This window comes from Thamnophis elegans, chromosome 1 (assembly GCF_009769535.1).
Source record: "Thamnophis elegans isolate rThaEle1 chromosome 1, rThaEle1.pri, whole genome shotgun sequence".
In the NCBI taxonomy this organism is placed as follows: Eukaryota; Metazoa; Chordata; class Lepidosauria; order Squamata; family Colubridae; genus Thamnophis; species Thamnophis elegans.
In genome coordinates this window covers 39050285-39074046 of record NC_045541.1, presented here as the reverse complement: position 1 = coordinate 39074046, position 23762 = coordinate 39050285, and the positions used below count along the sequence as shown (strand labels likewise).

The following is a 23762-nucleotide window of genomic DNA, read 5'->3' as shown; positions in this document are numbered from 1 at the left end:
TTTAATATATTTAGTTTATAACTTCTTTAACATTTTATCTTGTACCTTGCCTTGGGACGGCCTTATATGCAAGCTACAGTGGTAAACTGTGAGGTTCTTAAAGAATTAAGTTCAAATACTCAGTGTGGTTAGCTTTGGTTTTTATGCAAATTAAGATAGTGTGCTGCTATTGAAATAGATAGTTTTCTTAAAATTGTAACTAAAACATAGCAAATTAAAACAAAACTGCATATTTATCCATATTATGGGTTTCAGCGTATGATAGTAATTTTGAGGTAATGCAGAATAAGTGGGCTATTGTACATTCACAAACATGGTGGAATGTCACAATATCCTTAACAATTCATTCTGCAGACTCTGGATGAAATACGGAGGCACTCCTATTTAGGGTTGTATTAATGTTTTAAATAAATAAATCAGACTATCAATTCCAGTTTAGGAAAGAAAAGTTCCCTATCTCTAATCCTTAGTGATGTTGGCACTTAAAAGGACCAACATTTTGACAGTTTTGGCAACAAAATTCAATCCATAAATACCGTATATACTCGAGTATAGGCCGACCCGAATATAAGCCGAGGCACCTAATTTACCACAAAAACCTGGAAAAGTTATTGACTCGAGTATAAGCCTAGGATGGGAAATGCAGCAGCTACCGGTAAATTTCAAAAATAAAAATAGATACCAATAATGTTTTTGAATATTTATTTCCTCCCCTGGAGTGGGGAGGAATTGGGGATTTCATAGTATCCTTCCCCTGGAGTGGGGAGGAATTGGGGATTTTGCAGTATCCTACCTCTGGAGGGGGGGGGAAATGTGGATTTCAGAGTATCCTACCCCTGGAGTGGGGAGGATTTGGGGGATTTCATAGTATCCTTCCCCTGGAGTGGGGAGGGAATGTGGATTTCATAGTATCCTACCCCTGGAGTGGGGAGGATTTGGGGGATTTCATAGTATCCTTCCCCTGGAGTGGGGAGGGAATGTAGATTTCATAGTATCCTTCCCCTGGAGTGGGGAGGATTTGGGGATTTCATAGTATCCTACCCCTGTAGTGGGGAGGGAATGGGGATTTCATAGTATCCTACCCCTGGAGTGGGGAGGATTTGGGGGATTTCATAGTATCCTTCCCCTGGAGTGGGGAGGGAATGTAGATTTCATAGTATCCTTCCCCTGGAGTGGGGAGGATTTGGGGATTTCATAGTATCCTACCCCTGTAGTGGGGAGGGAATGTGGATTTCATAGTATCCTACCCCTGGAGTGGGGAGGATTTGGGGGATTTCATAGTATCCTACCCCTGTACTGGGGAGGGAATGTGGATTTCATAGTATCCTACCCCTGGAGTGGGGAGGATTTGGGGGATTTCATAGTATCCTTCCCCTGGAGTGGGGAGGGAATGTGGATTTCATAGTATCCTACCCCTGGAGTGGGGAGGATTTGGGGGATTTCATAGTATCCTTCCCCTGGAGTGGGGAGGGAATGTAGATTTCATAGTATCCTTCCCCTGGAGTGGGGAGGATTTGGGGATTTCATAGTATCCTACCCCTGTAGTGGGGAGGGAATGTGGATTTCATAGTATCCTACCCCTGGAGTGGGGAGGATTTGGGGGATTTCATAGTATCCTACCCCTGTACTGGGGAGGGAATGTGGATTTCATAGTATCCTACCCCTGGAGTGGGGAGGATTTGGGGGATTTCATAGTATCCTACCCCTGGAGTGGGGAGGATTTGGGGATTTCATAGTATCCTACCCCTGGAGTGGGGAGGATTTGGGGGATTTCATAGTATCCTACCCCTGTAGTGGGGAGGGAATGTGGATTTCATAGTATCCTACCCCTGGAGTGGGGAGGATTTGGGGGATTTCATAGTATCCTACCCCTGTACTGGGGAGGGAATGTGGATTTCATAGTATCCTACCCCTGGAGTGGGGAGGATTTGGGGGATTTCATAGTATCCTTCCCCTGGAGTGGGGAGGGAATGTGGATTTCATAGTATCCTACCCCTGGAGTGGGGAGGATTTGGGGGATTTCATAGTATCCTTCCCCTGGAGTGGGGAGGGAATGTAGATTTCATAGTATCCTTCCCTGGAGTGGGGAGGATTTGGGGATTTCATAGTATCCTACCCCTGTAGTGGGGAGGGAATGTGGATTTCATAGTATCCTACCCCTGGAGTGGGGAGGATTTGGGGGATTTCATAGTATCCTACCCCTGTACTGGGGAGGGAATGTGGATTTCATAGTATCCTACCCCTGGAGTGGGGAGGATTTGGGGGATTTCATAGTATCCTACCCCTGGAGTGGGGAGGATTTGGGGGATTTCATAGTATCCTACCCCTGGAGTGGGGAGGATTTGGGGGATTTCATAGTATCCTACCCCTGGAGTGGGGAGGATTTGGGGGATTTCATAGTATCCTTCCCCTGGAGTGGGGGGGGAATGTAGATTTCATAGTATCCTTCCCCTGGAGTGGGGAGGATTTGGGGATTTCATAGTATCCTACCCCTGTAGTGGGGAGGAATTGGGGATTTTGCAGTATCCTACCCCTGGAGTGGGGAGATTTTGGGATTTCATAGTATCCTTCCCCTGGCAGGCTAGGAAATGGAATGAACGAGGGGGCAGGCAGGGGAGGGAAACGGAACGAATAAGTGGCCAGGCAGGCTAGCAAATCGAATGAACGAGGGGGCAGGCAGGGGAGGGAAACGGAACGAATAAGTGGCCAGGCAGGCTAGCAAATGGAATGAACGAGGGGGCAGGCAGGGGAGGGAAACGGAACGAATAAGTGGCCAGGCAGGCTAGCAAATGGAATGAACGAGGGGGCAGGCAGGGGAGGGAAACGAAACGAATAAGTGGCCAGGCAGGCTAGGAAATGGAATAAACGAGGGGGCAGGCAGGGGAGGGAAACGAAACGAATAAGTGGCCAGGCAGGCTAGCAAATCGAATGAACGAGGGGGCAGGCAGGGGAGGGAAACGGAACGAATAAGTGGCCAGGCAGGCTAGGAAATGGAATAAACGAGGGGGCAGGCAGGGGAGGGAAACGAAACGAATAAGTGGCCAGGCAGGCTAGCAAATGGAATGAACGAGGGGGCAGGCAGGGGAGGGAAACGGAACGAATAAGTGGCCAGGCAGGCTAGCAAATCGAATGAACGAGGGGGCAGGCAGGGGAGGGAAACGGAACGAATAAGTGGCCAGGCAGGCTAGCAAATGGAATGAACGAGGACAGGCAGGGGAGGGAAACGGAATGAATGAGTGGCCAGGCAGGCTAGGAAACGGAATGAATGAGCGGGCGGGCGGGCGGGCAGGCGAGGAAACAGTCCAGCGGATGGAGCAGAAGCAGCCCCGGGGCTCCGCTACCGCTCCCCGCATTTTTCTGGACGGGGTCTCGCAGGAAGGAATCCCCTCCTCCTCCAACAGGCAACAGCACTGCCGGATCCAGTTGTAGACTCGAGTATAAGCCGAGCCGGCTTTTTTCAGCCCAAAAAGTGGGCTGAAAAACTCGGCTTATACTCGAGTATATACGGTAGGCTACCCCATATCCAGTCTCTTAAATCCAAATACATAATTAGAAGAGTTGTGACAAATGGTGCAGAACAAGTTAAATTATGCTAAATTCACAGATCGCTTACATTTAGATAGGTCTAGATCGCTTAAATACAAGGAACAAGCAGATTTGCTGTAGTAATATTATATAGACTTTAAATTTCTTATAACTGTCTTCCTCTGCCATTCATTATAGAGCTCTGATTTTTTTTTCATGTTTCTGAACAAGGCTGAAAAATAGTTGTGGATGCATTATAAATGGACTCCTTAAAGCTTAACATCTTTTTTGGTTTCATAAGCATTTTTTAAAAAGTGGCATGCTTTACTGAATATCAAAGAGATATGTTACTTGTAAGACAGCCAAAACTCTTCTGAATTATTTTCAAAGTATGTACAGCTCCAAAACTTAATGCAAAATTGAAGGCTTATGAACCAAGAAGAGAGTTCTTAAAACAACATGCCCTTATTATCTTCTATGTGTCCACCCTCGTATAAATACAACTGCTAAAGTTTTGATCTAGGACCATAATAAAGTACTTTACTTGCTAATACCTTGCTTGATCTTTAGTAGTAGTTATACTGCTATGGGAATAAATCTCACGGAGGGAAATATACTTTATATACTGTAAATTAATGATTAATTAATACTTCTGTATAAACCTAGTAACGTATACAAAGTGAGTTAAACCAAGGTATTGTAAATAACTGAAATAATGATTAAGCTAATTGGTGTACAAATTCTTAGTCATGCAAGACTGCCTGTTGTGTCATGCACTGACATGAAAATATATTTGTATTATTGAACAACATATTTTATGTTTGCAGATAACATAGTAATTTAATATTGTATTATATTTACAATGTCACCAACAATAACATTTTTGTCCTTTGTTTTATTTTAGAAAACAAATTTTAAATCAATTCTTTAATTTTTGTGTTTTAAGTTTTGCTAGAAATTTATAGTTTTTTTATAATACCAAATATGAGATTTAAAAAAATAGCTTTCCAATCATTCTGCACCTGCAGTTTAGAAAATAGTTTGAAGAAAACATGCACTCATTTCGTACAGTTTTTGTTCTGCAAAACCTCTTGCACATTGGACATATTAGTGAACATAGTAATATGAACCTTGAAAGAATAGAAAACAAAAACAGGTTTAAACCTGTTGTATTTTTAGAAGTTTAAAAAATTGGCATGATCTCAGAACTGAATCTTTTTTGATAAATGGCTGTGTACTCTGTTCTAAAGTATTATGAGCATAGACTATAACATAGTTGAATTATATTTTGGAATTTCAAATAAGCCCAATTCTTATAGGCCTATTCTAGTTTTCTAACTATAAGTATAATCTTTATTGTCATTGTACTTAAATACAACAAAATTGGTTGTGAAATTGGTATGAAAGCTAATTGTTCACATTAAAATTTACTGTACAAATAAGGTACAATAGAATAACATGATAGATTAGATATGAAGTAGATGACATGGGTAAAATTTGTTTCATAAATCATATACACCTTCCTGGTCTGTGTCCATCATTTTCTAACCATTTTTCATAGTAGATTGCCTCAGGATGAAAAATAAAAAGTTATGAACTACAGATTTGGCTGCACAATATCTAGCATGCCATCATTTCTTATTTTTAATTAGATTTTTTAAGTAACTCAATGTGGCAAATATACATAATATCCCTTCTTCCTATATACCCACAGCACACAGCAGCAACCCGATGAGATGGGTTGGGGTGATAGAGTGACTGCCCTAAGTCATCAAGTTAGCTTTCATACATAAGGTGGGGACTAACTCATAGTCTGTGTTATTCTAGGCGAGCTCTTTAATCACTTACACCAAACACACTCTATTTTTAAATATATTAGCTGATAAATAATCTGCAAACCTCCAGACAGCATTGCTGGATAGAGGGGCTGTTGTTAGAGGTTTTGGATAGATTGATTTAAAGTCAATCCTGAATGGATCCATCATGAACTACAGCAGTTGAAGAATCAAGTTTTCCATTGGTAGTTAAAAATGAAACTTTATTTTCCATTTTTTTAAAAAAATTCTAACTGAAAATAGTTTACTGTATTGATGGCTAATAGTTTAACTTGCAAATTACAACTCATATAACAGTGATGGCTAACGTTTTCCAGACTGAGTGCCCAAAGCGTGCATGCATCTGAACCCCCCCCAAAAGGCAATGTGCACATAGCCTCTGCACATGCCCCCGCACATGTATTCACGGGCCCCTGCATGTGTGTCCTCCCCCTGTGCCCTGCCCCTGCACACCCACATGCATCCCACCCCTCGCACATGCGCACGCGTCCCCTGTATGCTCCCCGCACGTGCAGAGCAGAGACCCAGTGGCCAGAGGGAGGTGCATGCATGCACAGCGGGGCGCAGGAGGACGGTTTGCATGCCCACAGAGGGTGCTGCATGTCACAGAGGGCGCACACTTGCCATAGGTTCACCATCACTGGTAAAGGCAGTCCCCTCTGTCTTTCTCCTCCTGCTCCTTTGACCTTCAATCAACGTAACCACTAAAGGCAGGCTAAAGCAGTGAGATTCTGAGCCTGGGTGAGGCTAAGACAAATAGGAAGAAAAAAAAAAACATACTTCAAACAGTGAAAAGTAAATGGCTGAGAATTAACACAGACCTCTCAAATTCCAAACTGATGCAAAAAATGTACACAAGATGCCACAGTCTGTATTCATCACAAAGACATACAGCTTTTAAAGGAACACACATAATTTCCAACTCTTTTCTCTGCAACTCAATAGTTTAACCTAGCATTTTGTTTTTATGCACAGAAATACATTGGTGCCTTAATGCTGACAATTTAACAAAAACATCTCCCTGCTATCTTGCATGCAGTCTATCAAAACCCTATAGAGATACAGGAATTATTCCTCCTTACTTTTCAGCTGGGAGAAAGAAATGGTACATGTGGAATTCAATTGAATCATTTGACAGGGAGACAGATAAGCAAAAAAAATTGTTATATTATTTAGATATTCATAAATAAACAAAAACTGCTTATTCTGATTGTAATGACATGGTAGTAGTATTTGTCTGGTTACCAAATCTGTTATTAGCTTTGATGGCTTTAAATTACAGTTTTGCAGTGATTGCCTTAATTGGTAAATTCAGTGGTAAATTCTCAGAAAGAAAGCTTCTATAGCTTATACATACATACATACACACATACATGCGCACACACACACAAACACACACACACACACACACATATATATATATATATAACTAGGCTGTGCAGGTTTCAAAGTTCAGTGCCTAATGTAAAATGCATCATGGGTTTCATCAGAGTTCTGAAAAATGTTTTTTTTTTGTACTCTTAATAGGGTTAATTTTGCTTCTTGGTCAAATTACAAGATTTCAAGACAGTGTTACTATTGGCTGAATTACAGGGATAAAGTTGTGCCCAACAATAGCAGGGCCCCAATTTTATTTTCTTCTCACATATACACATAGAAATATATATAAATATATATACACAACAATTAAATGTTCCCCACTTTGGTCAATTTTGTTTTCCATGATTATCCCAAACTTATGCCAGTTTGATTTATTAAAAAAAATCTTACACGTGTTGAATTGAGAGCTTTTGTAACATCCCAAGCCTGCAGGAATTTTTCTTTAGGTAAATCTGTACTGCAGGTATGAATTTGAGTGGTAACAATCCAGGTGCTCTTGTTGTGGTGTTCAGTCATTCCCAGTTTTGCTAGCTTTTAATGTTTTTAATTGTTTGCAGTCCAGATGATATATATTATTTTTCAAGGCACAAAGGTGAGCTATAATTTTAATAATACTTTGCTATGCTGTTATGACTTCTGCAGTTTTTATCATATCATGTGATTTACATTGCACATTGCTCTGGGCACATTTAAGATGGCTGATGCTTTCTTATAGAGATTAAAAATAGAAGTTGAGGGTAATAGACAGCATTTTTAAAATGTATTATGAAGTTTAATCTAACTTGTCCAGATATATGTTTGTATATGAATGAGTGCCTCAGGACTGCATCTTCAAATTAAAGTTAACCCATGAGATATGGGAGAACCTCTTAATAGTGTCCCACTTTCAGGAGGATAGCTGAGGCTCACTGTTTTTCCATGATGACCTCAATCCTCAAGAATACAATCCACCCCAAAGAGTGGCACCATCTATAATAGTGTTCAGAAACTTGTTAAAACCAAGTTATTCTGGAGGGATTGGAGATGATCTGTGACATCATAGGGTAATATATGCTTTGTGACTTTAATTTAACTTAATTTTAATTCCAGGTTACTGTGGACATTTTATTGTTGCACTTTGTCATGAATCATCAAGAGTTATGAAATGTGGCAGGAGAAGCCTGTTCATCCTGTATGTTCAATTGGTGAATCAAGATTCTATCAAAAAGCAGAAGCATTTTAAAGCAACTGTTTCAAACAGCTTTCAACCATTTGTTTCTTTCCTCTGTTAACACATGAGAACATAATTTATCCTTTTGCCTGAATTTGAAATTGATCAAATTACAAAAGTTTCAGAAGCTCAATTCAAGCCATAAGATCTTCATCCTCCTAATTTCAATCAAAGAAGCAACTATATATGATTGCATAAGTTTGATGTTATTGCTCTCATAATGTCACTGGAAGTTCAACATGGCATCTCATGGCAATAAACTCTCTGAGGATCTGAAAAAACAAATTGTTGCTCTACATAAAGATGGCCTACGCTGTAAGAAGATTTCCAACACCCTGAACCTGAGCTGCCTCACGGTGGCCAAAACCATACAGCAGTTTAACGGGACAGGTTCCACTCTGAACAGGCCTCGCCATGGTCGACCAAAGAAGTTGAATGCCCGTCATATCCAGATGTTGGCTTTGGGAAATAGACACATGAGTGCTGCCAGCATTGCTGCAGAGGTTGAAGGGATGAGGGGGTATCAGCGCTCAGACCGCCTCAAATTGGTCTTGCAAGTCTATTATCCCACAAGAAAGCCCACAAATAGTTTACGCCAGACAAGCAGACTTAGGACATGTATTTCTGGAACCATGTCCTGTGGTCCAATGAGACCAAGATAAACTTATTTGGTTCAGAAGGTGTCACATGAAAAGAAATACTTAAATATTTACAAAATGTGAGGGGGTGTACTTCTGTGATATACTGAGTGTACTCTAAACAAACACTGTTTCATCCAAATCAGTAAGCTCCTTTAGTAACCATTAGTTCTATGGAAAAATTTTGGCCATTTGTTTACTCTCCATATAAAGATTTGCTCCCTTTTAATAAATGGTTTGGTTTTTGTGTTTTTTTGCTTGAATAACTAAAAATCATATATGCAGAAAACCCCACACCACTTTGCAAAAAGGTAAAAGTATTTGTTCTCCCATAATTAAGGAATAGGTCTTCACCTCCATGCAAACTCAGTTTCAAGGCAACACTTGAAATGATTAAATTCCACATATTAGATCAGGGCCTCCCAACCTCTGAGCTGTTTCCAAGCTGGCAATCGCGTGCACATGCATCCCCACTTCTGTGAGCAGTGGGCAAGCATAGGCAAGCATTCGCCATTTGCTCATGGGGAACCATCTCCCTCTCCCCCACCTTGCCAGTCCACAAAGCCAGAAAGATTGAGGATCTCTGTATTAGATGATTCTGTTACATTAAAACTGAAATGTATTGTCTTGGTGACTGAATTAAATAATGATAGAAAATTCTATAAATTCTTCATCTATCTGGTTCTTTTCTACCTATGCATCTAATTGCAAAGATGGATTGAAATTTTATAAATAAAGATGCAGAACTAGTTTGTGTACCTTAAATTAGTTTATATTAGGATGAGCATTATTTGAGGGGATGGAGGTAGCAACCAGGCTTCCTGATCTTCTGGAAAAGCACAGGAAGCCATGGTAATATTTTAGGAAGAGATTGCCTAAAACTGTTTAGTCTGTTGGAAGGTAATTGGGAGTAGCCTCTTTGTCTACTCCAGTTTGTCTTTGTTAGATCATACATTTGTGGAGGTATATCTTTAGCCATAATTATTTCTTGTCTAAACACAGTATTGCAACTTAATCCAATTACATTCTGATATATTTGGTGCCCAGTCTTTAAAAAGTTGAAATCCTATGTGAGGAAGAAAATCTGTCCTCATTCTATTTCCATTAAATTTTGTTTTATCTGAATGCAGGATCATTGTAATGTTAATTTATTTCATAAAGTGTTGGTGCATGATATATACTCTTTAGTGCATTCAAGTAGATGGACAATTGCAGGTAGCGGAAATAAAGTAGAATAAATTTGATATATTTTCATATTCTTCCCTCCCCAAAGATGTATATTTAATTTTTTTCAGATTTATTATGTAGTATCAGCTTATTGTATACTGCATAGTTTAGAGAGCAATGGCTTATATATTGCCTTAAAAGGGCCTACTCCTTGGTAATGCTGATAGGGAAGAAAAGATTTTCTATGTACTTCCACTGCATCTGCTTAATGTCAGCTAGGAAAGAGCTGTTGCTGGCTAGGGGCTTACTTTGAAAATTACTTTAATTGGTTATCCCTTGAAGAACACAAAAGCTTTGGTGATGATTACAATGATCAAGGATATGTTGCTTTGTATTTTACAGAGATGCTCAGGTTTTTGCCATAGTTTTGACCAAATCCTAAATGGATTTTACCATGATGTAGTTTTATACTAACAGTTTGCATAAGTTTCAGCGTTTACAGTTACAGAATACTGAAAACTTCTTGAAGAACTAAGACCTACTATATTAGTATATTTATTTTTCTGAATGGGGTTTGTTAATTTCATAAAATAACTTTTGGATATCAGTTCCTGTTCCTTTTTCAAAAATGCTTGTTTATTGGTATCAGCCATGCAGATAAAACTTCCTTGTAATTTTTTTCTATATAACAGCTCTAAATGATGCCAGTTGATGCTTAATTTGAGTCCTGCTTCAAGTTTCAATTAGACACTTTCATACAGAGTTGCTATGGAGATTAGCAGTTTGCTCAATGTTGAAGAGGCAAGGAATGCCAATCCAAAGAGTCTCTGAAAAAGGGAGCTTGACTCAGTGATTTTGCTTTTAACCAGAGTACATAAAATATTGTTCAAAGCTTCAAAAGCCAGTCAGGATTGTCAGTCAGTCAGAGTGTCACAAGCAGAATCCACAGAAACGGGTCATGTAAGAACTAGACATCAGATAGTTGAGTCCAGCAAAGGAATTATGAGCTAGCACTGCCTTTTAAATTAGGCCATCCTTAGTCAAGAAATGTAGTCTCTTGTTTAGCAAAAAGCCTAATAGAACATCGTTGGTCTACTCACCAGATGAGGGGGCTTAGGCCGTACATCATTATCACCTGACCATTCCTGCTCTTCTGGTGATGCCTGTGTCACTGTGCCAGGTGATTCTTAGTTTTGTCTCTCCTGAAGCTGACTTTCTGTTGGAGGAATTTTTCAGAGTCAATATCCTGAGTCATGACAACTTATATTCATTTCCCCCCCTCCCCAAAAAGTTTTAGATCACTTGTCTAGGTAGTTGACAGAAGTCAAGGTTGACTTGAAGTCATTATTATGGTCAGTTGCACAATTCAACCAGATGTTTAGCTTGTTTTGGGCATTTTTATCCACCTGTTTTGTTAGAATAACAACCTTTAATACAGCTTTGAAATTTCTTTTTAATAGGCTATCCATTTTAAAGTGTATTTTAATTTTAAAATAAAACTAGTCACCAGGGAGGTAGTAGGCTCCCCATTATTCTAACTGTTTAAATAGAGACTGAGTTGCTATTTGTCAGGAATCCTTTCTTTTCCAGAGGAAGGGAGGGAGTGGTCACGTGTGGGTATTCTCAAAGCCTGATTGGTCCAAAGACTGAAAGCAAACTCTTAAATACTGGTGCCTTCCAATCCTAGCCCAGTTTCCTCTCAGTCTACTTGGTCCAAGCACTGTTGAGAATATTCCATGGTAGGATTTATATTTATTCCAATCTGGTCTCATTTGGTTTAATTGGACATTTTAAAAAGTTTTCCAAATTCCTAAATTTGTAGCTGCGGCCCCAAGGGACAGTTCTCTGCCTCGGGTGGTTGGGGAGGGCCCTGTGGGCCTCCTGCCTCCCCCCGAGGGCCCGGAGCCTCAGCCCTATCCCCGGGGGTGCCAGCTCCTTTATCAGCGGCTGCAACGGCAGCTGCGCTTGTTATTTAACTCTAGGGAAGCAGCAGTGGCACCACGAGGCGCGCACGAGCCGTTTGCGGAGCCGGCAATCATCGGATCGGCTTCCGCACTTCTCATTCTTTGTCCCTGTCTGCGAGTGGCCTCTGGGGGACGGAAGTGCGAGCCTGGGCACCGCGTGGCCTCCCCCGATCTCTCTGGAAGCGGTGCGGGTGCTGGGGAGCCCGGCTGAGTCGCTGGAGGCTTGATTTGGCCACTGGACTTGTGTGGAGGTGTCCGGTGGCCATTTTGGATTGCCACCACATGTGCGAGGAGCGCGCTTCGGTCTGCGGCAGCTCAGGCCTCATTTTTCGCAGCATCTAGCAGACCTCGGTCCCGGTCGGGCCTATAGAGCCTCAAAGCCCTCGTTCCAGTGTCGGACACATGAGTTAGCCATGGACGAGGTGGTAGAGATTCCCCAAGGCCAGGAGGGGGGCCTGATCAGGGGTGGAGAAGGCCTGGTTCAAGGGGGGGTTTCTCCTGGCAGGCCTCATGCCTATTCCAGGGGAAGGGGCTCCCCATCGCCCTCTCCCTCGAGGGATCCTTTGGAGGGTACGTCTAGGAGACCCTGCCCTTTGTGCAGGTTGGCTCCACTGGGGAGTTCTGCCTATGGGGATATAGAGGACTTGGATCAACTTCCTGAAGGGATTAAAAGGCTTATTTCTGCTGCCATTTCAAGGGGCATTGTCTAGCGTGATAGATCCGCTTTCTCTTCCAGGCATGGGGGTCTAGGCCGTGCCCAGTATCGAGCTTCCTCCCTTTCCATGGTTAGCGAAGCTTCGATCATGGGGGAGGAGAATCTCCAGGACATGGGGTTCTCAGAGGGTGGGGGTGCGGCCCCCTCTGATGAGCCCTCTTCTTCAGGCCTCTTTGCCCCAGCCATTTTCAAGATCCTCTTGGGCAAGGCGCGGAAAACCACCAAGGTGGGGACTGGGGATCCTTCGGTACCTCCACCTAGGGATCCTGACATGGCCATGTTTTCGGCCACGAACAGGGAGGAGATTCCGGCCCCTCCTTTGTTTATGGAGGTCCTGACCAACCAGTGGGCGCGTCCCTCCAATTTCTTGGATCCTGGGAGCATTGACTGCCGGCACTATAACATGGAGCAGACCTTTGCCCAGGCCATTCAGTTACCGGCCATTGACACTCCGGTGGTCGCCCTGGTCTCCTCTTTGGTGGTATCAGGCAATGCGATGGATAAATTGAAGCCAGAGGATAAGCGCGCTGAGTTTACCTTGAGGAAGAACTTTAATGCAATGGCATGGGCTATCAAGTCCATTATTTCAACCGCGCCACGGTTATGTGGCTTAAGCAGCTCCAGGAGCGCGTTCCCATCCAGGACAAGCAGCTTTACCAGGATCTGATTAAGATCATGGCGGCCTCCCAGTTTTCTGCGGATGCGACCCTGGACACGGTCAAGTTTGCTTCCAGTGCCTTGGCCACCTCGGTCACATCTCACAGGTTTTTATGGCAGTGGCAGATGGATAACAAGGCCAAATGGAATTTGGCGGCCACTCCGTTCAAGGGGCCTAATCTTTTCGGGGAGGCTGTCGGCCCCATTTTGGTCGAGAATAAGGACAAGAAGCTAATGCTAAGAAGCCCGAGACTAGGTCTCATCCTACAGATTATGACTATAACTAGCGTTTTTCTTCTTTCCGATCTGACAGGCAGTTTCCCAGGTCGTCCTTTCAGGACAGAAACCTCTTCCAGCACCAGTCCAGGTGGCCCTTTCGTGGAGGAGGCAGTCGTCCCGCAGGGGGAAGTGACTCAAACCCGAGTCGTCCCATTGGTGGCCGCCTTTCCCTCTATGCGGATCAATGGGACGAGATCACATTGGATGCTTGGGTCCGAGCCACAGTTCATCACGGTCTCAGGTTAGAATTTCTCTCCACCCCTCCGAATCTCTTCAGGTCGTTCCCTCCGTCCAGGAGCCTGGAGCGCTGCCACCTGATGGATCAGGCCATCGTCCATCTTCTCAACATTCAGGCAGTGGAGGCAGTTCCTCTAGAGGAATGGGGCCTGGGCCATTACTCCAACCTGTTCGTGGTTCCGAAGAGCTCGGGGGGCTGGAGGGCAATACTGGACCTCAAACGCCTGAACCGTTTTCTGGTGTACAGGCGATTCAAAATGTCCTCCCTCAAGACTATCCTTCAGGGCATCAGGAAGGTGGACTTCTTGACGTCAGTGGATCTCACAGAGGCCTATCTTCACATCCCAATTCTGGTTGGTCATCGCAGGTTCCTGAGGTTCTCCCAATTCCAAAATACGGATGCCCTAATGAGTACATCAGTCACTCCTATGGTGGGTCTCTTCTGCATAGAGAAGGGCTCTCTCTTCAAAGAGCCCATTCATGTGACAGTGACCTCAGACTCCAGTCTATTCGACTGGGGAGCCCATCTCCAGAATTGCCTTACTCAAGGTCAATGATCGCATGAGGAACTGGACAACAGCATCAACTGACTGAAACTCAGGGCGGCCCATTTGGCTCTGCATCGGTTCTCACACAGGATAGTCGGTCAACATGTTCTCCTGTTAATGGACAATGTGGCCACCAAGGCTCACGTAAATCAACAAGGGGGCACCCATTCCAAGGCCATAATGCAGGAGGCGGAAAAACTGGGCCTTTGGGTGGGGACCAACATCATCTCCATTTGAGTGGAGCCCATCTCCGGTACAGCCAACGTCCAGGCAGACTGGCTGAGAAGGACCACAGTAGTCCATTTAAAGTGGTACCTGCACCCAGACCTATTTGCCAGCCTGGTGAATGTTCACCTCCCGAAGTTTTACTCCAGGTTTCAGATGCCAGGAGCAAAAGGAGTTGATGCCCTCCGCAATCCTTGACCTCGGAGGCTTGTAGATTGTAGATTGTAGAAGTTTATTTATATGCCGCCCTTTTCCCTGGGGGGACTCAGGGCGGCTCACAACCCAAAGGGGAGGGGGAGACAAACTTTTAACATATAAGACAATACATAATTAAAAAACACAACATTCATACCATTCGGGCGGGTTACAGTCTTAGCCCCAGGCCTGACGGAATAGCCAGATTCTGAGGTCTGTGCGGAAGGTCTGGAGGGTGGTGAGGGTACGAATCTCCACGGGGAGATCGTTCCATAGGGTCGGAGCTGCCACCGAGAAGGCTCTCCTCCGCGTAGTTGCCAGTCGGCATTGACCGGCAGATGGAACTCGGAGGAGGCCTAATCGATGAGATCTAATAGGTCGCGTGGAGGTAATTGGCAGTAGGCGGTCTCTCAAGTACCCAGATCCACTACCATGTAGGGCTTTATGGGTGACAAGTAGCACCTTGAAGCGCATCCGGAGATCGACAGGTAGCCAGTGCAGCTCGCGGAGGATAGGTGTTATGTGGGTGAAGCGAGGTGCACCCACAATCGCTCGCGCGGCCGCATTCTGGACTAGCTGAAGTCGCCGAATACTCTTCAAGGGCAGCCCCATGTAGAGCACATTGCAGTACTCCAGCCTAGAGGTCACAAGGGCATGAGTGACTGTTGTGAGAGCCTCCCGGTTCAGGTAGGGGCGCAACTGGACCCCCCAGCCTGAGAGATGGAATACTAGCCAAATTGGTGGGAGGGAAACACAACAGCCACTCGGTCTTATCTGGGTTGAGCACGAGTTTGTTAGCCCTCATCCAGTCACTAACAGCTTCAAGTCCCTGGTTCATCATGTCCACCGCTTCATTGAGTTGGCACGGGGCGGACAGATACAACTGAGTATTGTCCGCATACTGGTGGTATTTTATCCCGTGCTGCCGAATGATCTCGCCCAGCGGTTTCATGTAGATGTTGAAAAGTAGGGGGGACAAGACCAAACCCTGCGGCACCCCACATGTTAGGGGCCTAGGGGTCGATCTCTGCCCTCCAACTAACACCGACTGCGACCTGTCCGAGAGGTAAGAGGAGAACCACTGCAAAACAGTGCCTCCCACCCCCACCTCCCGCAGTCGTCGCAGAAGGATACCATGGTCGATGGTATCGAAAGCCGCTGAGAGGTCAAGGAGAACCAGGATGGAGGCAAAGCCTCCGTCCCTGGCTCTCCAGAGGTCATCGGTCAATGCGACCAAAGCGGTTTCTGTGCTGTAGCCAGGCCTGAAGCCGGACTGGAATGGGTCAAGATAGCTAGCTTCCTCCAAGGACCGCTGGAGCTGAAAGGCCACCACCTTCTCAGCAACCTTCCCCACAAAGGGGAGGTTGGAGACTGGACGATAATTGTTAAGAACGGCTGGATCCAAAGATGGTTTCTTCAGGAGGGGTCTCACCACCGCCGCTTTAAGTGCGGGGGGAAAGACCCCCTCCCGAAGGGAGGCGGTAACAACCGCCTGGATCCAGCCCCGTGTCACCTCCCTGCTGTTAGCAACCAGCCAGGAGGGGCACGGGTCCAGTACACATGTGGAGGCACTCACAGCTCTCATGGCCTTGTCGTGTACGCCTTCTCCTCTCTTCCCCCTCATCCCGAGGGTTATCAGGAAGACACTCATGGAAGAAGCGGAGGTCCTTCTAGGCGCCTCTTACTGGCCTCATCGTCCATGGTTTGCGGACTTGATCAGCCTATCAATCTGGTGTCCCTGGAGGATTCCCCAGAACAGAGTTTCTCTCTGCCAGGGAGTGCTGAAGCAACGGAAACCTCAGTGGCTCCAGTTAACCGTCTTGAGAGGGACATCCTGACAAGGGACAAATTCTCCAATTGTGTCATCCACACCGTCCAAGCATCTTGACGGGAGTCCGCAAACTGTATTTACAATGCAACCTGGAGGGCGTTCGGCACATGGTGCTCCAATGGTTCCATCAGTCCTCTATCAGCATCCATTCCACAGATTCTCGACTTCTTACAACATGGACTAGGTCCAAAGTTTGTATTCTAACACACAGTGATGACAGATGGCAGCTCTGTCTATGATCCTAACAAGCAAACACAGTCAGCCCCTTTCCCAACATCTATGGGTGCACAGTTTCCTGAAGGGAGAGGTGAATCTGAGGCCACTGGTATCCATCCTGGGATCTCTCTATCGTCTTGCAAGCCCTTACAGCCTCTCCATTTCAGCCTTTTGAAAACAACAAGTCTCAAACAGTTGACCCTTAAAGTTGCCTTCCTCGTGGCTGTCACCTCAGCCAGGAGGATTTCAGAACTAGTGGCTCTTTCGGTCTGTCCCAACCTGTGCATCATGTGACCAGACAGAGTCATTTTATGTCTAGATCTGTATTTCATTCCAAAAGTAAACTCCTGGTTTCACAGGTCCCAGGAGGTCATTCTACCGGATTTTTGCCCAAACGCACAGCATACTACCGAGAGACAGTGGCATAAACAGGATGTCCGGAGAACGATCCAATGGTATATTAAAAGGATGGCTTCTTTTCATCATTATGAAGGACTATTGGCTTCCAACCCGCTTCCACGGGTAAGAAGGTATCTCAGTCTATGATTGGCAGGTGGGTGAAGGCCTGCATTGCGTTGCCTTACGAGCAACAAACCAGGAGGTTACCTGGTTGCATTACAGCTCACTCCACAAGAAGTGCAGCGACCACCACGGCTTGGGCCACACAAGCGTCAGTGGAAAAGATTTGTTGAGGGGTGAGTTGGTCCTCACCTTCACCATTTGTCCAACATTACAACCTGGACTCATTCACCTCAGCCGAGGCGTCATTTGGATGAAGGGTGCTTCAGAGTGTTTATTCTGTGGAAGGGACCTTGGACTAACCTGTCACCCGCCCTTGAGACTAGCTTGGGTATATCCCTTGCTTTGGATTCTCCAAGCAGTGTACAGGAGAAAGACTGTTGTCTTACCTGAATGGTAGTTCTCTGTGCATTGTGAGAGAATCCAACCCCGCCCAAAGAAAAGGGGTGTGCTTCCAGTGTCCAAGGATCAAGATATGGAAGATTTGATAACTCTTTCTGGTCTACATCTTCGTTAAAAAACTGAAAGTAGAGGAGCCAAGGAGGCATGGCCAAAATCTTCTAACTCACTTCTCAGGTAGACAGACAGAAGTTAAACCCATACTTTGGATTCTCCTGCAGTGTACAGAGAACTATGATTCAGGTAAGACAGCAGTCTTTTTTGGATTTCCTTCAGAGCAAGGAATTGCATCTTATGTACTAAATACTCCATTATAACTATGATCTGTAAATGCTAGTTCTTCCTCATGCAATTCTTGGCACAGACTCAAAATTTCCTTTAAGGTTTTTAAGAACTTGCTGGGGAAAAATAATGATACTTGAAGGAATATTGGGGATAGATTGCTCATATTTCATTCTGATAACAGAGTTGTGACATTCAGTATTCTCTTTTAAATTGATGAATAGACTTTCAGAGAGAAGGAAGATAGATGAATCTCTGAAGGTCCAAAATAGAGACAGAATATTGCTATTATTAATAAGAATTAATTTTTTAAAAAAAACTTTCAGTTTTACATTATATGGTTCAAGAAAGCAATTGAAAATATATATATATATATATATCATTAGAGTAAAGTATATAATGATACTAAATATTTTCTCTTTTTAAATATTAGAATAACAAGCAAATATTTTAGCTTTTATCCAATGTAGCAGGACTTCTTGTAAATCCCCAACTTTCTTTCAAATGTACTTAGCGTTTTATTTAATTTGTTGGTCATGCAATATTTGCACAATTGGAACAAAAAGCTAAACAAAATGAGTTATGAAAATGATTTAAATTTGCATGATGTAGCATACAGCATGCTATATTATTTTGCTTGCTTTTAAAATCCATTTTGTTTGAAATGGACATCAGTTTTAAAAGATCATGAAACAGATAACCAATATTTTGGGAAATGCATATAAAAACTGGTTTTCTGGGAAAAATAAGCAAACACAAGTAATGAGACTGGGACTTCAAAGTAAAAAACTCAAGGGCAGAAAATCAATATTTGCATATATAATTTACTTACATGTATAGTTATACATGACCTACAACAATAAAATATAACCATGGAGGAAAACCATGAATAATTAAGATGCTTAAAAAGCATTTAAAAATAACATTGACAGTTTTTCTTTTGCTAGGGATGAAAGGGAGGAGGGCATTAGGTTGTAACCTGTTAAGAAATGTAAAGCTGCTCATCTGTTATACTAAAAGTAATTTATTTGAAATATATTATGTTATTCTTCAAGGATCTTGAATAAATATGAACTTTCTTAATTCTGTAAACTATGCTTTCAATTTTTTTTTAAAAAAATTAAATGATGACAAATCCCATGCTTTCTTTATTAATCTATATTTCAACTTTCAACTTTAATAAGATTTGTATGCCGCCCACTCCCTTGGGACTCTGGGCGGCTCACAACAAAAATAAAAACATATAAAAATTTTAAAAATACAATTATTAAAATTAACTTATCATCCATTCAATCAAGTGGGGCTTGATATTAATCAACAGCCCCAGGCCTGCCGGAACAGCCAGGTCTTGGTTGCTTTACGGAAGGCGGGGAGAGTGGTAAGGGTCCGGATCTCTGCGAGTAGCTCGTTCCACAAGAATATTTACATTCTTGGAATGACAAAACAAAGAACAACCACCCCCTTCCCTCTGGGTAGTAGGTAAACAGGATGCAAGATTCATAGGAAATAGATGAGATAATAATGTTCATAAAATAGAAAAGTAAAAAAAGATGTGATTTAGATCCATGGATGCAGAGATTTGTAATAGTTTTGAGTGACACTACAGATAGTTCTCAACTAATAGCCATTTGTTCAAGGTTGCCTTGGCACTGAAAAAATATAGGACCTCAAAGGTCTGGCTGTCCTAGCACACGGTTCCTTCACTTAATAACCAAGAAAGAAACCACTCAACTCCATGTTTCAGAATTAAGTGTACTTTTACTGATCATAAACGATGAGAAGCAAAGCAAAGCTGGATCTGAGCAAAAAAAGCGCGAAAGCAATAGATATCATTACATGATTCATTCCCCTCCCCTTGGTACCCCAGTCCATAGTCCAATCATATACCACTCAACTGTCAGGTGGGAGACATCTTCAAAAATCATCATCAGGATGGAATGCTGGACAGTTGGCCTCGGCGGGAAACTCCCCTTCTTCCACATGTGCAAACGGATGGAGAGAATAACTCCCAATTAACAGTCCTCCTGCACAGATTGTTTCCCTCACCCAAATACCATGCCCTTTCTCCCTGTTTCAATGGCAGCCGAAAAGCAAGCAGCAAAACAGAGGCTGATACCTGTGGTCACCTGGTCATGATTTGGGCATTTAGCAACAGCTCATATTTAGAACCGCTGCAGCCATCTTGCAGTCCTGTGATGACAATTTGCAACCTTCCCAGCTAGCTTCCAACATAAAGTCAATATGGTGAAACCAGCAGGAAAGGTCACAAATTGTGATTACATGATGTCTCGCTTAATGACCATGGTGATTCATTTAAAGATTATGGCAGAAAGTTCATATAATTTGTTAAAGTCATGTGATACCTTACTGAACACTCACCTCACTTAATGAATTTTCCTGTCTGAATTTTGGTCATAGGTCAAGGACTACCTTTAACAAGATAATAAGGAGTTGAATTTCAGGGTGGTTATTACTAAAGGATAATCTAGCTACAGTAATTCATGTTGTGGAAACTTGCTTTATATATTTCTGTAAGGTATACTAAATGAAGGTGTCCTAAATGATGACTTGGAAATTGCACCTAAACAGAATGTGGCAGTTTCTATTAGATACAGAGAATACAGGTAGTCCTTGACTTATGACCACAATTGAGCCCAATATTTTTGTTGTTAAGTGAGATGCTTGTTGAGTGAATTTTGTCCCTTTCTTTATGACCTTTCTTGCCACACTTGTGAAGTGAATCACTGCAGTTGTTAAGTTAGTAACATGGTTGTTAAATAAATCTGGTTTCCCTTTTTTGCCCTTTCCAGGCTCCGGAAGCTTTCCTAGAGTCTGTGGAGGGCGAAAATGTCCTCCCCTGTCCCTCCGGAAGCTGAAAAGGAATCGTTTCTGAACTTTCGTTGGGCCCGTTTTTTGCCCTCCCCCGACTCCAGAGGCTTTCCTGGAGCTTTGGGAGGGCGAAAATGGCCTCAGACTCACCCCTAGAAGAAATACCAAGCTCAGCTTGGAGACGAGCACTGTGGTGCGCGTGGGGAGTGGAAGCGTGGAGGGGTTGTGAGGGCTGCACTTTGTATTATGGGTGCCAGTATGCATGCGCCCCTCCCGCATTTTTGGCACCCAACAACAAAAAAGTTCGCCATCCCTGCATTACAAGATAGTTTACTTTATTTATTAGCCCTTGGGCCAAATCAAACTGCAGAGTTCTAGACACAAATTATTACTAAAATCTGATAAAAACAATTTAAAATGAAATAAAATAGAGTTTAAAATCATATTGGAATAAAATACAATAATATCATATATACATAAATAAAATATGATAAAATTATATTTCAGTATCATCCCTACAACCTACCCCAATCAGTCTCACATATGCCGATTACTACAAGTTAATGTATGACTAACACTTTTGAGAAATCCTGTCACTAGCATAAATTTTTATTTCTTTCTTTTGTTCTTTTTTAATTAGTAATTAATTGTAATTGCGTTTAATTGATAATTAATTAATTGTACTACAGTTCCATGTTTCATTTGCTCTTCATGTTGGAAAAAGAGAGAAGGACATGTATATTTTCATAAACTTACACGTGTGTTTACAAGTCATACAGTTTTGGTTTGTTTTATTTTTATGTTTTTGACTGGGTAGTCATGTTCCTTTTAAAAAAAACACATGTATTTAAAAATTGTTAAGCCATATGTAGTTGAGTACCTCAAAATCCAATGAATAATACAAATATTCAGCCCATGTTAGTCCATTTTTCCACTTTTGGTTTACTTTGGTAAGGTTTATATTAAAATTTTTAAAAAATTCTGGAGACACTGTCAGCTGTTTAAAAGTTCATACCAAACCAAAATGTGGAAATGACTCTTGCTATGACTAAGTGCCACTGAAATCGGTGCAAGTTTTCAGAAATTCACTTTATAAAGTACTTTTCCTTAATTGCAAAAAAAATATTAAGTATTTGAGTCTTCAAATATAAGGATTGTAATAATTTTTTAAAAACACATTTAGGATTGAAATTAGAACCTTTGCTAGTAATTTAAATATAGATTGCATCACTTAATTAAGTTTTACCAATAAAATTTCATTCCCATTTGCAGCATTTTGTAGGTTTTATTAAATAGAAAATAAATCACTTGCACCTGCTTAATTTGTGTCTTGTTTTTGGTTCTTCATCTTATCTATTCCTTCTCTTCCTTTCTCTAGCAGAATCACAATATGCCTATATGGGTATGAAATACAGTGTGCTAATGACATTTTATGTTAGAAGTATGAAGTTAGTCAAACCTGCTTAAATGACTTTCAAATGAAAATATGAATTCAGATAACTTGACAGTCTGTATTTATAAGATATTGTCCCTACATATGTAAAAGTTGTAAGAGAGATTGGCTTTCACCCTCCTGCTGCCTGAAATGAAAGAAAATTGATGGCTAGAAGCTTAAATGGCGTATCTGAAACATGTTTTGATCCTAACATAGCCATAGGCAAACATGCTTTAATGAAAAATGTAAAGACAGATAGAAGATAGAAACATAGAAAGATTTAATACAGATTATTGGACATAATGTCATAGTTTAGATTCAGTTTTAAAGAGCTGCCAACTATTTTAAGCTTATGCCTGCATTTATAGATGTTCATTGATTTTATGCTAGAATTTCAGAGGACAAGAAATATAGTGTGTGTTTGTTTTCTCTTTTACATGGCATGAGGAGTTATTAGAATTCCTCAATATCTTACAGGAAAACTAGGAGGTAATATTTCTGAATAAAATATATTCTTCCACCAAAATGAAATAACATCCTTTATAGCAAAGAGATTTCACTAGATTGGCAAATGACAAGTACTTTTAGAAATAGAATTGTACTTTTCTTGTTTCTTAAGAGGGAAATTATTACTGATACCTTTGCTGTGAATATCAGAAAAAATGAGTTTTGACATCCCAAAAAATTGCATTACTAAATTAAAAATAGTAAATGAAAGCAACTATTATTCTGGCTTAAGAAAAAATAAGGAATGTATACCAGACTGAAATGCAGACATAATATTTATGTAATAAAGATTGCAAGACATTTTAAATACAGCTTTGTTCTTAGTATTTAATTCTTTTTCCAAGGTTACCTAGAATTTAATTCTTAAAAATCAATTCCTTACAGGTGCCATACTAGGCAGATCAGAAACACAGGAATGCATCTTCTACAATGCTAATTGGGAAAATGATAAGACAAATCGTAGTGGCATTGAACTGTGCTATGGTGACAAAGATAAAAGAAGACACTGCTTTGCAACATGGAAGAATATCTCTGGATCTATTGAAATTGTGAAAAAGGGTTGCTGGTTGGATGATATTAATTGTTATGACAGGCAAGCAAACACGACTATTTTCATATATTTTCTTTTTGATGAGTTGTATAAGCATAGGCTATTACGCAAAATTTATACAAGGTAAAATTCCAAACAAATTCCTTAAGGTAGGTGATATAATGATCCTTCATTGTTGGAGGTATTGCCACATTACTTTTCAGCTATTTCTATTTTAATGCCAGATTTGTTTGTTCATTCTTCTGTGTAGAAATTATCTAGTTAGTTTTAGGTACATTTTGTGAGACTTTGTTGATAAATAATAGCCAAAACCACATTGGAGGTTGTTTGTTTTTTTCCATAATAAGTAAAAATAGGGTAAAGGTCCATTTTTCCAAATCTGCTTTTGATTTGGTAATCAAATCGGAACAAACTAGTGCTGAGTTAATCTGGTGTGGAGAAAATTGTTCAGATCCACAGATCTGACTGGTGAGATGGTCCCTGCATAACTGATCTAATTGCATGAATTGCTTTGGTTGCAGATAATGCAGTATAGTATTAAATTTAGGCTGAAATGCTATTTGGAGTCATAATTTAAATTGGGAGTGAGCTGAAGCTCCAGTCATTTCTATATTTTTTT

General features: G+C 41.9%; 1 protein-coding gene across 1 annotated transcript in view; it reads left to right on the top strand.

Moving 5' to 3' along the window:
* Nucleotides 1-23762, top strand: part of ACVR2A (activin A receptor type 2A) — a 56603-nt gene that overhangs the window by 7087 nt on the left and 25754 nt on the right. Inside the window, exon 2 of the mRNA XM_032211651.1 lies at nt 22978-23185. Within this exon, the coding sequence (XP_032067542.1) occupies nt 22978-23185 (208 nt within the window). The remainder of the gene's footprint in view (nt 1-22977; nt 23186-23762) is intronic.